The sequence below is a fragment of the Musa acuminata genome, chromosome BXJ3-8 (assembly GCF_036884655.1).
Source record: "Musa acuminata AAA Group cultivar baxijiao chromosome BXJ3-8, Cavendish_Baxijiao_AAA, whole genome shotgun sequence".
Lineage (NCBI taxonomy): Eukaryota > Viridiplantae > Streptophyta > Magnoliopsida > Zingiberales > Musaceae > Musa > Musa acuminata.
Genome location: NC_088356.1, coordinates 13,946,165 through 13,958,609, shown reverse-complemented (window position 1 = coordinate 13,958,609; position 12,445 = coordinate 13,946,165). Strand labels below are relative to the sequence as shown.

Genomic DNA, 12,445 nt, shown 5'->3' with positions numbered 1-12,445 from the left:
ATAGGAAGCATTTCTGAAAACAAACCTTCCTTTTTGAGAAGTACATCTCATTTTCAAAATCCATTTTTACCTGATACTTGGAATATTCTTGATTTCACCGCTCTCTTTTTCCTTCTTTTCCAGTATTTTTACACTATGCTATGTTATAGTGTTTTCAGCGATAGCAAGAAAATACTGTAGCGTAGTATGAAAATACTATGGTATAGTATTGTGCTATAATGCTTTCATGTTATAGCTAAAAATACTGTAACATAATATAAAAATATAGTAATTGGATCGGTTCACATATGGACGGGTGCATAGGGAAAAAAAAAAGAAAAAGACGATGCATATAAAAAAAAAAAGGAGAAAGGGAGATAGCTGAAGGTATTTCATGCGTTAGATAAAATAAAAACATTATTAGAAAATTTTAAAAACGAAAGGCATTTCTCAGGAAAAAAAAATCGAAAACGGATGTATTTTCTTTTCGATAATTCACCCTTGGAATGGGATGTAATATGACGGAGCACATCTCCACCTATAAAAACCTCTCCCCCTCAGTTCCTTGCCACAGAAGAGGAAAGAAAGAAGTTGACCATCTCCCTTGCTCTGCCTCCTGTCGCTACTCAAGATGAAGGTATGTAAGTGAGCACCCATATAATATGTAGTTTTGTATATTTGAATTATAAATAAAAATATGATTTGATAAATGGTCCAGTGACACTACAAGGATAAATATAATAAGAAAAAAAATCCTCCTTTTAACTGACGTACAAATTTGCCCTTCAATCAAAAGCCGTATTCCTATATGACACGAATATTTTTGTATTTTCGTATTTTGCGAATATTTTTGTATTTTCGAATTTTGTTTGAAATGAAACCGACGGTAGCTTTTGCTATAACAGCACCTATTTCCTACCATCAGCTTTTAATAGCTGTCGCATGTGTAGGTCACACAGTATAAGAGAGGGGCAAACGAGACCGTGGCCGTACAAAGGAAGTCCCATTGTCCGTACCTCTCTCTCCCTCCCGGCCTCGTGCTCGCCGGGAACTCTTCTTCCATCGCAATAGATTGGGGCTAGGGTTCATTTCTAATACGGGTACCGTTTCCTTTGTTGTCGTTATCTAATCGATTGTTGGTTTGCTCATCCTCTTGCCACGCTGATATCGCGATTTATATATATAGGGAGAAGGAGAGGTCCGGACAAATAAGAAAGACGGCTCCTTGACTGTTGAGGTACAATCTTCTAGAGTTTGCGTGGTGCACATCTTCGTCTTGTAAGTCTATTATTATTTTTCCTTTTTAGTTCTGTTCTGTCAATGGGATTCGTAAAGAATACACTGTTGGAATTATGGATCGGACAGCAGGAAGCATCTTCGGTTGATGTTTCTTTCGTGGAATGTTGTTGTTCCTTTTTGTTCTTATAGGTTGGTTCGTATCTGGGAAAGTTGCAAGCATGTAATCCCATTTGTTTTCTCGTTTTATTTTTGTTTGATTACCATATACTAAGTCGTATATTTGTTTTTTTTATGGTGAATTATAAGTAATAAATTTCCTGTGACTTCGTTTTCTTTTCATTTGTGGTTGCTATTTGATTTGATCTTTGATTAGGGCTTATTAATAGCTTAATTTCAGAACATTTGTGGACTTATTTTTCCATATGTATCTTCCTATAATGTGTACAATGCTTTTCTTCTTAGAACCTTATTAAGGAAAGGAAGTAATACTACAATGATCTGTAATCTAGGACACAAAAATTACAAACAACTCCCATGTTTTGGGATCATATGGAGAATAAAAACTTTATCGCTTTCTATATATGCATATATATTATATATGCAACCGTTAATAAATGTATGACAGGCTATATTATCCAGTTATCTGTATGAGAAAACATTAACTAAGTATTGTTAGATGAACACATTAAAATTCTACCAGTTTCTTTTTTTATTTAACTTTGTTGACCAAATTATATACATTTCTCAGGGTTTTAGGTAAGGCATAGTGGAAACTTAGCAATCCTAAGAAAATCATTAAAAGTATAATTAAGGTACACAAACAAATTCTTAAAACTCAAAGTTTTAAGTTATCTCGATTCTAGTTTTTAGCACAGAGGGAAGATTGATGAAGACAATATTTATAAAGAGGGCGGTTAAAGCAGGGTGAGGCATCTACATTTTTTCATCTAAATATCAGGTGCCACTTAGATTAAGATAGAGATGTTATAAGTAGTCATAAAATTAGAGACACACTATAGGTAATAGGTTTGAACATTATTGAGGAAAAAGCATGTGAAAAAATTCAGCATTTTTTTAGATGAGGATTTTAACATGTATGTGCATTGTTATTAAAAGATATATTTATGAATGCTTAAATTGTTAGGATCAAGAGCACTAAGAGGGGGGGGGGGGGGTGAATTAGTGCAGCAGAAAAACTTTCGACGATTAAAATCGTGTTCGTACGATAAGAGCGATTTCGGTAGAAAATCCGATTCGTAAATCACTTTAACTTGTAACCAAGCAAGATGCAGTTAAAGCAAAGATATAAAGGCAGTTTGCAGTTATGATAGAAATCAGAACGTAAACGCAAACTGAAATATGATGTTCGTACGATAAAAACGATTTACGTCTAAACGCCAATTCGGAAAATGCAGAGCTTGAAACACGATCGTATATGCGCAGAAGGCAGTAAGCTTTTGAGGAGGTTTGCAGTAAAGATAAGATGCTCAAAGTAATGCAAACTGAGATTTAGAGTGGTTCGGTCAATCTTGACCTACTCCACTTTTGGCTTCCTCCACCGACGAGGTCACCGACGTCAACTAGAGGCCTTCCTTCAATAGGCGAAGGTCAACCACCCTTTTATAGTTTCACTCCTTTTGACGGGCTTATGAGATAACCCTTACAGAATTTTCTCTCCTCTCTTTACAACTCAGAACTTGGAAGAAAAGAGGGAGAAGAACTTTTGGCCTTTACAACAATTTTGAGCTCTAAGAATCACAGAAAAATATCAAGATTTCGGTGTGTGTCTATGCTCTTTCAGTGCTGAATGGGTGGGGTATTTATAGGCCCCAACCCAGTTCAAATTTGGAGCTCAAAACTGTCAATTCCCGGAATTCCGGGATCTGGCGGTTGCACCGCCTGACTGAGGCGGTTGCACCGCCTGGCAGAGCTCGAAGACTGAGCCTCTAGGCGGTGCCACCTCCTGTCAGGGGCAGTTGCACCTCCTGCCAGAGCTCGAAGACCGAGCTCAAGCGGTGCCACCGCCTGACTGAGGCGGTTGCACCGCTTAGCCAGAGCTCGTAGACCGAGCCCAGGCGGTGCCACCTCCTGTCAGGGGCGGTTGCACCGCCCAGTCTCGCTCGGAGACTGAGCCCAGGCGGTGCCACCGCCTGGCTTGGGCGGTTCAACTGCCTGGCAGAAATCAGGGTCCGAATGGGTTGATCCATTCGGCCCAATTTGGGTTTTTCAGGGGCCCAATTGCCCTAAGATTAAGTTAATGAGATCACCTCCCATTTCCAACTTAATCATTGTGCTAACTACGATATTTCCTAAGACATTTACTGCAACTTGCTTCGGTGCGTCAATCGCTTCTTCCGGCGAGCTTTCGGCGAACTTCAGTCGAACTTCCGTCGATCATCCGATGAACCCTCGGTGATGCTCCTGCGGACTTCCGGCAAACTCCTGGACTTGCGACGATCCACTTGGCGAGTTCCGACGAGCTTCTTTGGCAAGCTCATGGACTTCTCGGATTTGTTCTCGCAGAATCTCCGACGACTGTCTGAACTTCCGTCGAACTCTCGAACTCCCAATGTGATCATTGTCTTGACTCCGGCGCAACTCCTGCTGCATATCTTACTTTCATCATAGTTAATCCTGTACACTTATCTCAACATATAGATTAGATAACAAATGACAATTGACTACATCATCAAAATCCGAGATTCAACATAAATTTGTGAATAATTTAATTTGTAAATTCAATAGATATAAGTTGATGGAAAACCATTTAAGATGGCAGTGATATGCTCACAAGAGATAGATGCTTTGGTTAGACAAGATGAGTAGAATAAGATTGATAGTGTGAGAGGTAAAGGAAGATCCAATATAACTTTATTAGGAAGAATAAGAAGATAGTTGACCTACTCTATTTCCTTAAACAAGACTTTATGGCAGGAGAATATATATCCAGTCGACTTTTAAATAGTTTGGGATATTATATCTTGTTGATTGTGTTTCAGAAGTTTTGAAGTTGTCTTAGACAAGATTATTGTGGAAGGACAAAATTTGCCAACATGTAACTTTTCTAGTACACAGTCTCTTATTTAGTTATATATCTGAATCTATATATGACCATGAGCAGATTAATTGAGTTGTCATTCTTGTTATTGTTTTAATGAAGTTATTAGTTTAGTTGTCTCCCTAATTGCTAAGCTTGAAGGTGCTTCTCTTGAAGTAAAAAATTCCTAGCTATAAGGGGCATATCCTAGGAATATGGGTGCAACATTTTTGGCTTTATGTTCATGGCTGACATTTATCCAACATAAATATGTGTTGGACTCATTATACATGTCCTATGTTTATACACCTGCACTATATTGGCAGCGGAGGAGCAGCAGCAAGCATTTCCTTTCATTCCAGGGAAGAGGGAAGATGTTCCTTTGAGTTTTTAAACATTTTCACCTACCAGATAAATCCTAAACAATCCAGCAAGTGAGACAAAGATGTTGTAATTGTGACATATGAATCATTTCTTTAATCCTGATGATAAAAATTTGAATAAGGAGCTAGTTATCAAAAAGTCTTAGACAGTTGTTGGAAGCAAGGATTGCAATACCATCCAGTATTTATTGCTCAGAAAAGGTACTGAAACACGGAGCAGACAAACCGATTTGTACAAGGCTAGTATACATGGTACCAACAGTACCAGGTTGGTATTGCCCGGTATAGGCCATGTACTGGTCTTACCACCTGGTACAAGCCTAGTACAAGGTGAAGCAAACCAACCAGTCGATAAAGGGATCTTGTCAGGCTATAAAGTCCCCCAAAACTCCCAAATCTGCCCTCACGCTCACTCTCTCACTCCCTCTCTTACCATTCTACGATGCAAGTATATGATCCCATTTATGATGCTAGGTATTTGACAATCTTTCTAATTAATAAGTTCTTAGAAGAAGCACTAACTTAACATCTTAGAGCAAAACTAAATATGACATTATACCAATTATGGACCATGGACTTGCTGGCTTTACATAATAGGCAGTCTGTTGCATATGATGGAATAAAATCATATAGTATCTGCAATTGTCAACATGGAATGGGCATGAGAACTATTGGCCTATTTAAATTCAGAAAACAAAGTGCTCAAGCTATGATAACTTTCTGACCTAAATTGGCTTTTTTTTTTTTCGAATAATTAATTGCCATTAAGTCCTTAAGACTTGCTTTGTGCATTTCATGGCATGATTGTCTAATCAAACTGCTGGTATTTAGTCCATTGAAATTGCTAGATATTAGTAATCGTGAACAGTTGTGTAATTTTCCAAAGCAAATTTAAATAAGATGCAAGCATCATCTCCTTTTCACATTCAGTTATGTTGGGTCTCTCTCCAGTTATATGATTTGGTTATATAGACAGGTTTAAATGGTTTATTTTTCTTTCTGAACTTGTATCTGCAGATATTGTGTTCAAATTCTTTATTAATATTGTTTTTTCTAATGTTCTTCCTTTTGTATTATTTTAGGTTTGGCATCAAAGAACTTACCTTGCAACATGTCTTTCCTCCAATTAAAATTCCATTGACATGAGTACGAGATAGATACTGTGTACTTCACTATTTACTTCCCTCATGGTATAATGTCTAGGAAGCAGCACATTGCAATATTCACAACTGCAAGTCTTCCATGGATGACCGGGACTGCTGTCAATCCTTTATTTCGTGCTGCTTATCTTGCAAAGAATGGTGATAGAGAAGTTACTTTGGTTATCCCTTGGCTTTCTATTAAGGATCAAGAATTAGTTTATCCAAACAACATCACTTTCAATTCGGCATCAGAACATGACAGCTATGTACGCCATTGGCTTGAAGCAAGGATTGATTTTCAATCCTGTTTCAATATAAAATTCTACCCCTCAAAGGTAACACAACTAGTTCAATATCATTAAATTCTACAATTAAAAGAAATAGCTCTTCAACCCACTATCATATTCTTCCTCTTGGTTTTGCAACTATTTAATGCCCATGCATATATGTCATCTGTGTCATTCTTTACATATTCCCTCAGGTTCTTGAAATCGTGTAAAAACCTGCATTTTATATGTATGATTAAAACTCCTATTTTGGGCTTTTCATATTTGCGATTATTTTCATCTCAGAGTAGCTGGTTAATTCCGGTATAGTTTTTCAGTTATAAAATTTTCTTATGTTTTAATATTTATAGTGCAATTTATTGTTACTATCTGGTTCTTTGTAACAAACTTATGGATTATTATTATCATCCCACAGTTTTCGAGAGACAAGAGGAGCATTTTACCTGTTGGAGATATCACAGAAACTATTCCTGATGAAGAAGCAGATATAGCCATCCTGGAGGAGCCTGAGCATCTTAATTGGTACCATCATGGTCGCAGGTGGAAGACCAAATTCCGACAAGTGATAGGTATTATTCACACAAATTATCTAGAGTACGTGAAGAGGGAGAAGAACGGGCCACTACTATCCCTTGTTGTAAAATATGCTAATACCTGGGTTACTCGTATCTACTGCCACAAGGTATTTTTTTAGACCATTTAAGTATATACTTATTTCTCTCTACATGGTTGCTCTTTTATGGATAAAAGTCAAAATTAATTCTTGAGTAATCTATCTGATAATATTGAGAATCTTCTGAAATGCATGTTAAACATTACAAGTTCATTATAGTGCCCTTTAGATTATTAACCTACACAAGAATGACCGAGTCTTCTTTGATAATATTTTTGGTTAAGGAGCCCATCAACTTTATTAAAGAAGAGTAAATGAACATTGGGTACCACTAATATGACATTTCTCAGTAATATTTTTGGTGTATGAATTGAACTTGGCAAGATTAAAGCTGTAGAGGATGGCCTGAAGGCCCTAGACCAACCACCGTGAAAGAACTCAAGAGGATCCTTTGGACAGATTTGTACAGGGTTATGAATGGTTAGCAGCCCTGGTAACCATCTCTTGAAGAGGATTAGTTTTATCTTTTAAGTGAACTGAAGCAACAATCTAAGCCTTTGGAGAACTGATAGCAATGATTATCATGCTAGTTATAAAATTCCTTGGGTTTAACGAGTCATTTGAAGTTGAAGCCAAAATTTCTGAATGAAGAATTAGTTAAAGCTATTGTATATATACGTCCCTTTACAAATTTTTGTAGGGTCAAATATGCTGTCAGTTCATAAAAGGGAATTACTTGCAAGGGTGATAGCTCTTTAGATGTGGCAATATCATTAAAATGATCATACTAGAGAGGATTGTCACTGCTATACCAGCTTGACATAAGTTGATCGTGGAGTTGCTAAAACAATTCAATGGAGGATTCACTTCCAAAATGTCCATAGTAGGTAACTTACTAACTTTATCTTCACCTTCATTTTTTATCTTGGATAATCTTACAGTTTCAGGAAAAATAATTAGACACTGCATGACTGAAAAATTGAATAGATACTGATCCATCCTCATCTAACACAAGGTCTGGTTTTCCTACATCTACAAAAGGGGTTGATAGTACTTGGAAGGAACTGTACATTGGAAGAGCGGATCTTAGCTTATTTTGATGATTCTTTTGTGGGATAGAGAGGTATGAGGACCTTAACGAGAATCGGTGAAGGCTCAAAACCGGCTTAAATTGTGTAAAGATATATCCTACCATGCCTTAGTGTCACATGTGAACGAGTGAAATATGAAACATGCAGATTCTTAAGACTCCTTTTCCCACCGTCGATTATGAAAAGAGTGTACGAAGGCATTTTAATGGACTCCATAGACTGATTGTTTTAAGTTAAGCAGAAGTCCATTATGATGGTAAGAATAACTTGACTCACTTAATATGCACATTTTGTAGATCTATTTAAGATGATCACTGCATAAGATCTCTAGTCTGGTGGCTAGTCCAATATTCAACCAAGGATTTAAAATTTATCTTAGGTGCTATGCAGTAGGAGTCATCTTTTGGGCATCCAAAACACTATGTTTTTTGCGAATGACATACTGGAACTAATTATGTGTATGTGAAACTTCCTTATGTCTTGCAGTACTTCAATAGTCCCACATCCGGATGACTAGGGATTGATATAGACTTAGTGACCTACTATTGATGTCTTGGGTTTAATCACTGTGGGACATGTTGCTTAATATTGTTCTGTAAAAATTATTTAATCAGTGGATTACGTGGGTCATGATAAATCTTCTCAGATTATGCCCGTGCCATAAAAAGACAAATTATGCTAATCTATTATATTATTGTACATTTATATATTTATTTATGTATTTATATATTTATATTTGTTTGTGTATATACATTTATACATATACAATGTTTGTATGTACATTGTATATGTGTATATACAGTGTTCGCACTTGCACAGATCATGTGTACGTGTGGATGTGGATGTGGATGTGGATGCACAGGTGCAGATAGGCATGTGGGTTGGAGGGTAGGTGCATGTAAGTGTGGGTGTGCACACACAAATACAATCAAGAAGTTTAAATAAAATCAGCAATAACATTTTATTATTATTCCTCAAATTGGCATGATACAAGAAAGTTTGGTAATTCTTGCACATTTCAAGGATGTTCACCTCACAATCTTCTTTTAGTTCTTTAATCAAAATCTCCTGTTTTATGATTAGAGTGCTATTGCTACTTAACTGTAAACAAAGGACTGTGTCTATAAGAAAGTTAAGATGAATTCATTGTTGCAATATTATCATTATGTTACAGATTATCAGATTATCAGCTGCTACTCAAGATTTCCCAAGATCTGTCATCTGCAATGTTCATGGCGTCAACCCAAAATTTCTTGAAATAGGCAAGGCAAAGCTTGCACATCTCCAGAGAGGTGAGCTAGCCTTCACCAAGGGTGCCTATTACATCGGAAAGATGGTGTGGAGTAAGGGCTACAAAGAGCTCCTTAAACTGCTCTCTAAATACCAACAGAAATTAACTGGTGTGCAAGTTGATTTATATGGGAGTGGAGAAGACTCTGATCAAGTTCAACAAGCTGCTGAAATGTTGAGTTTGGCAGTTAGAGTTTACCCTGGTCGTGATCATGCAGACCCTCAATTCCATGAGTAAGTTACATACTTATATGAACTAGGAAGTTTGTTGAAGCATTGGGCTAAAAATACATGGTTTATTATTCTAGTTTACAACACTAAAAAATCTAGAAAATTCTTTGGGGTTAACAGAATGGTATGTTGTATCAGTCTGAATGTCACCTGTTCATGTTGACATAGAAGCCAAAGTTTGTCATTTGATCATAGTATGAAACACAATTACCATATGGTACATTCCAATTTGGCAATTTCTATATGTAAAATGTTTATGGAACTATAGACTCCCTGCTAACAGTGACAATGGATTTTTCTTTTTTGTTTGAACAGCTACAAAGTTTTTCTGAATCCTAGTACAACAGATGTGGTCTGCACAACCACAGCAGAGGCACTTGCAATGGGAAAAATCGTCATTTGTGCCAACCATCCTTCAAATGACTTCTTCAAGCAATTTCCCAATTGCTACATTTATAATGATGATGATGATTTTGTGAAGCTGACCATCAAAGCTTTAGCTGAAGAGCCTTCTCCATTACCAGATCATCTCAGGCATCAGCTCTCGTGGGAAGCAGCAACGGAAAGATTTCTGACTGCTGCCGAATTAGATCCGGTTGTTCCAGAAAAATCTCCAGCATCATCATCCAAGCCTTTCTTCTCATCCTCTTTCAAGTCTCGCAAATCGAAGAGGAACTTGGAAGAGGCGTCTGTATACTTGCATCAAAAAATTTCTGGAATCGAGGTTGCACGTCGCGCATTTGGTGCAATTCCTAAGAGCTTGAAACCTGATGACCAGCTATGCAAGGAACTCGGTTTGGTTATTGCAGAAAAGAAGCCAAGTCGCAGGCGTTGATACTATGTTTTTTTCTTTTTTGAAATCTCTTAATCATTTTGTTGTGTATGAAAATTGTACCATGCCAAATGCTCTCTCGAACTATGTTAATACAAGGAAAGAGAGATCCTGGGAAGAAATCTCGAGTTCTTGTTGATGTATATTCTTCGTACATTTCCAATGCAAAATCTACCTATATCCAATTTCGCTTCCATGAGAAATCTATGAAACATCATTACTGATGTAAATTATTGCACAAAAGTGTGCTTCTCACACATTTGTTAGACTATTCTGTATTGACATTTTATTCATCAATAAATGAGGTGGAACATTTCCATTGTTGTCATGCGCGTTCGTTAGATCAGTTTGGTTATGTAGTACGCCCCGATCATCCGTAATTGGCTGTGTTCCGCGTCTTGAAAGCAGTCTCAACTCCTGCGCTAGTGAGGTTCACGTGGATTATATAACCAAGCTGCCTTCTCCGTCAGCCTGAAGTATATATATGTATACATATATATATTATACATATATATATACATATATATATGTATTCATCCGTAATTGGCTGAAGTATAAACTGTTCCAATTAAGGTCCCGGTTCATTGCTTCATATCACTTTGTTTTTGGAGTGTATAGATGCATGATACATGGATAGAAGTAGTACCTTATTGGCTCATACTGTAAGGTTACAGTGGTTCTCGAAGGCTTACTTATGGCAGAAAGAGAGCGGGATTCAAAGGATAGCAATTGAATCTAATTCTGCGATTCTGACACATATGCAGACCGAGACAGCTTCTGCACCGTGACCTATTTTTAATATTATGAATAATATTTTTTAAGGTAAATTCGAAAAAATTTACAGGTATGTGGGTGGTGTTTTTTAAGGTAAATTCTTGAAATTTTCATAAATCATCTCTATTTCCAAATATCTCCGTAGACAACTTTACATTCAATTTTGGTTTGATTTGATATGGTTCATTGGTGATTTAACATGATTGAGAAAACGTACATGTGAGTTTACAAGTACGTGGGTGGTGTTTAGCTGGATGAAGACCTTTTATCTTTTTCTTCTCTTTTTTACTTGTCTGTTTATCTTTCTTTTTCTTTGGCTTCTCCATTCTTCAAGGTCTATACGTGGGTGGTGTTGCTCCTTCGTCTTTCCTCTTTCTTCTTATTTATTTATTTATTTATTTAAACATTAAATTCATTAAAATTTTTTTGATCATTTAATAATTATTTAAACAGGATAAAATATATTTAGGGTTTTCATGAATATAGTGACATTTTAATCATATTTCTCGAGGAACAAACTGGTATTTAAATCCTCTTTCCTTATTTGATTTTTTTTTTCTTTTCGAAATCTAGAAGCTTATTATAACTCATTTTACTATTATATTGGTTCATAGATTATTAAGTTATATGCTTGTTTTTCTATTGATCTCATTGTAAAGTTGATCCACTTTCCGATGAAATATTTTTTATTTTTGACGATATTGATAGTCAGATATTATGTGAGACATTATATTTGAGTGAAACCAATTGTCAAATAGCTAAGATTTTATCACTACCATAGACTTAAATAACTTATTTTATTATGATAAAGATGATGATAGTAATGATGTCTTTGAAAATGCATTAGTTGAAGAAAGAATACAAGAAAGACTGAAGGTGACATTAATTCTAATATTTATGATGCATTAGATGTTGTTGGTAAGTTATTTGAAGTGTTTGTTGAATATAGCTGTAGCAAAGATGATAGTCTGTTGTTAAACACACAAATTCCTTATGCTAAATATGATAATTGTTCATATGTTAATTTTTTTTATTTGTCAAGTATGGTATTTAATGACATTAAGATTATTTTGTTGGATATTTTTGATATATACTATTTTGTAACCCAATAAATGTCATAATATAGGTACTCTGAGATAGGAATGAATTCAAAATGTCTTAAAAGATTATGTGACTCTAAGAAACTTTGAGATCAAATATGTTACAACTAGAAGTTATAAGATACAAATATAATATATAGTTGTCAAGTTTCAATGGATGATAGTAGCTTGTGATGAAACTGATAGTTTCAAAATTATAATTTTGAAATATAATTTGTCAAATTAAATAGGGATAATAAGGAATGCAATAATTTTTTTTATTGCAAATCAAATTAAAAATCAAGTTACTAAAAATGTTAATTATACTCCAAGGATGATTATTATTGATATTTAAAAAATAGAATTATTATATCATACAAGAAAGCTTATTTTGTATGGTAGATTATACTTAATAAAGTTTGTGATGACTTTTGACTAGTCATACACTAATATAATATTATTTATAAT

General features: G+C 35.6%; 1 protein-coding gene across 4 annotated transcripts; it reads left to right on the top strand.

Moving 5' to 3' along the window:
* Window positions 1–925: 925 nt before the first annotated feature.
* Window positions 926–10,327, top strand: LOC103973582 (digalactosyldiacylglycerol synthase 2, chloroplastic). 4 transcript variants are annotated; one of them, XM_018821491.2, is made up of 6 exons: window positions 926–1,079; window positions 1,166–1,216; window positions 5,842–6,115; window positions 6,483–6,749; window positions 8,946–9,295; window positions 9,608–10,327. In XM_018821491.2, exons 3-6 carry the CDS (start codon window positions 5,885–5,887, stop codon window positions 10,125–10,127), a joined length of 1,368 nt encoding a protein of 455 aa, XP_018677036.1. In that variant the 5' UTR covers window positions 926–1,079; window positions 1,166–1,216; window positions 5,842–5,884; the 3' UTR covers window positions 10,128–10,327. The 4 variants fall into 4 exon arrangements, with proteins under 4 accessions (XP_018677036.1, XP_009386474.1, XP_065018690.1 ...); XM_009388199.3 differs by having other exon boundaries at window positions 5,721–6,115; XM_065162618.1 differs by having other exon boundaries at window positions 1,166–1,257.
* The last annotated feature ends 2,118 nt before the right edge of the window (window positions 10,328–12,445 follow it).

Coding starts and splice junctions, on each gene's coding strand:
- LOC103973582 (XM_009388199.3), top strand. CDS start 5,834: ATGTCTAGGAAGCAGCACATTGCAATATTCACAACTGCAAGTCTTCCA. Junction 6,750..8,945: donor CTCGTATCTACTGCCACAAG/GTATTTTTTTAG, acceptor ATTATGTTACAG/ATTATCAGATTATCAGCTGC. Junction 9,296..9,607: donor GCAGACCCTCAATTCCATGA/GTAAGTTACATA, acceptor TTGTTTGAACAG/CTACAAAGTTTTTCTGAATC.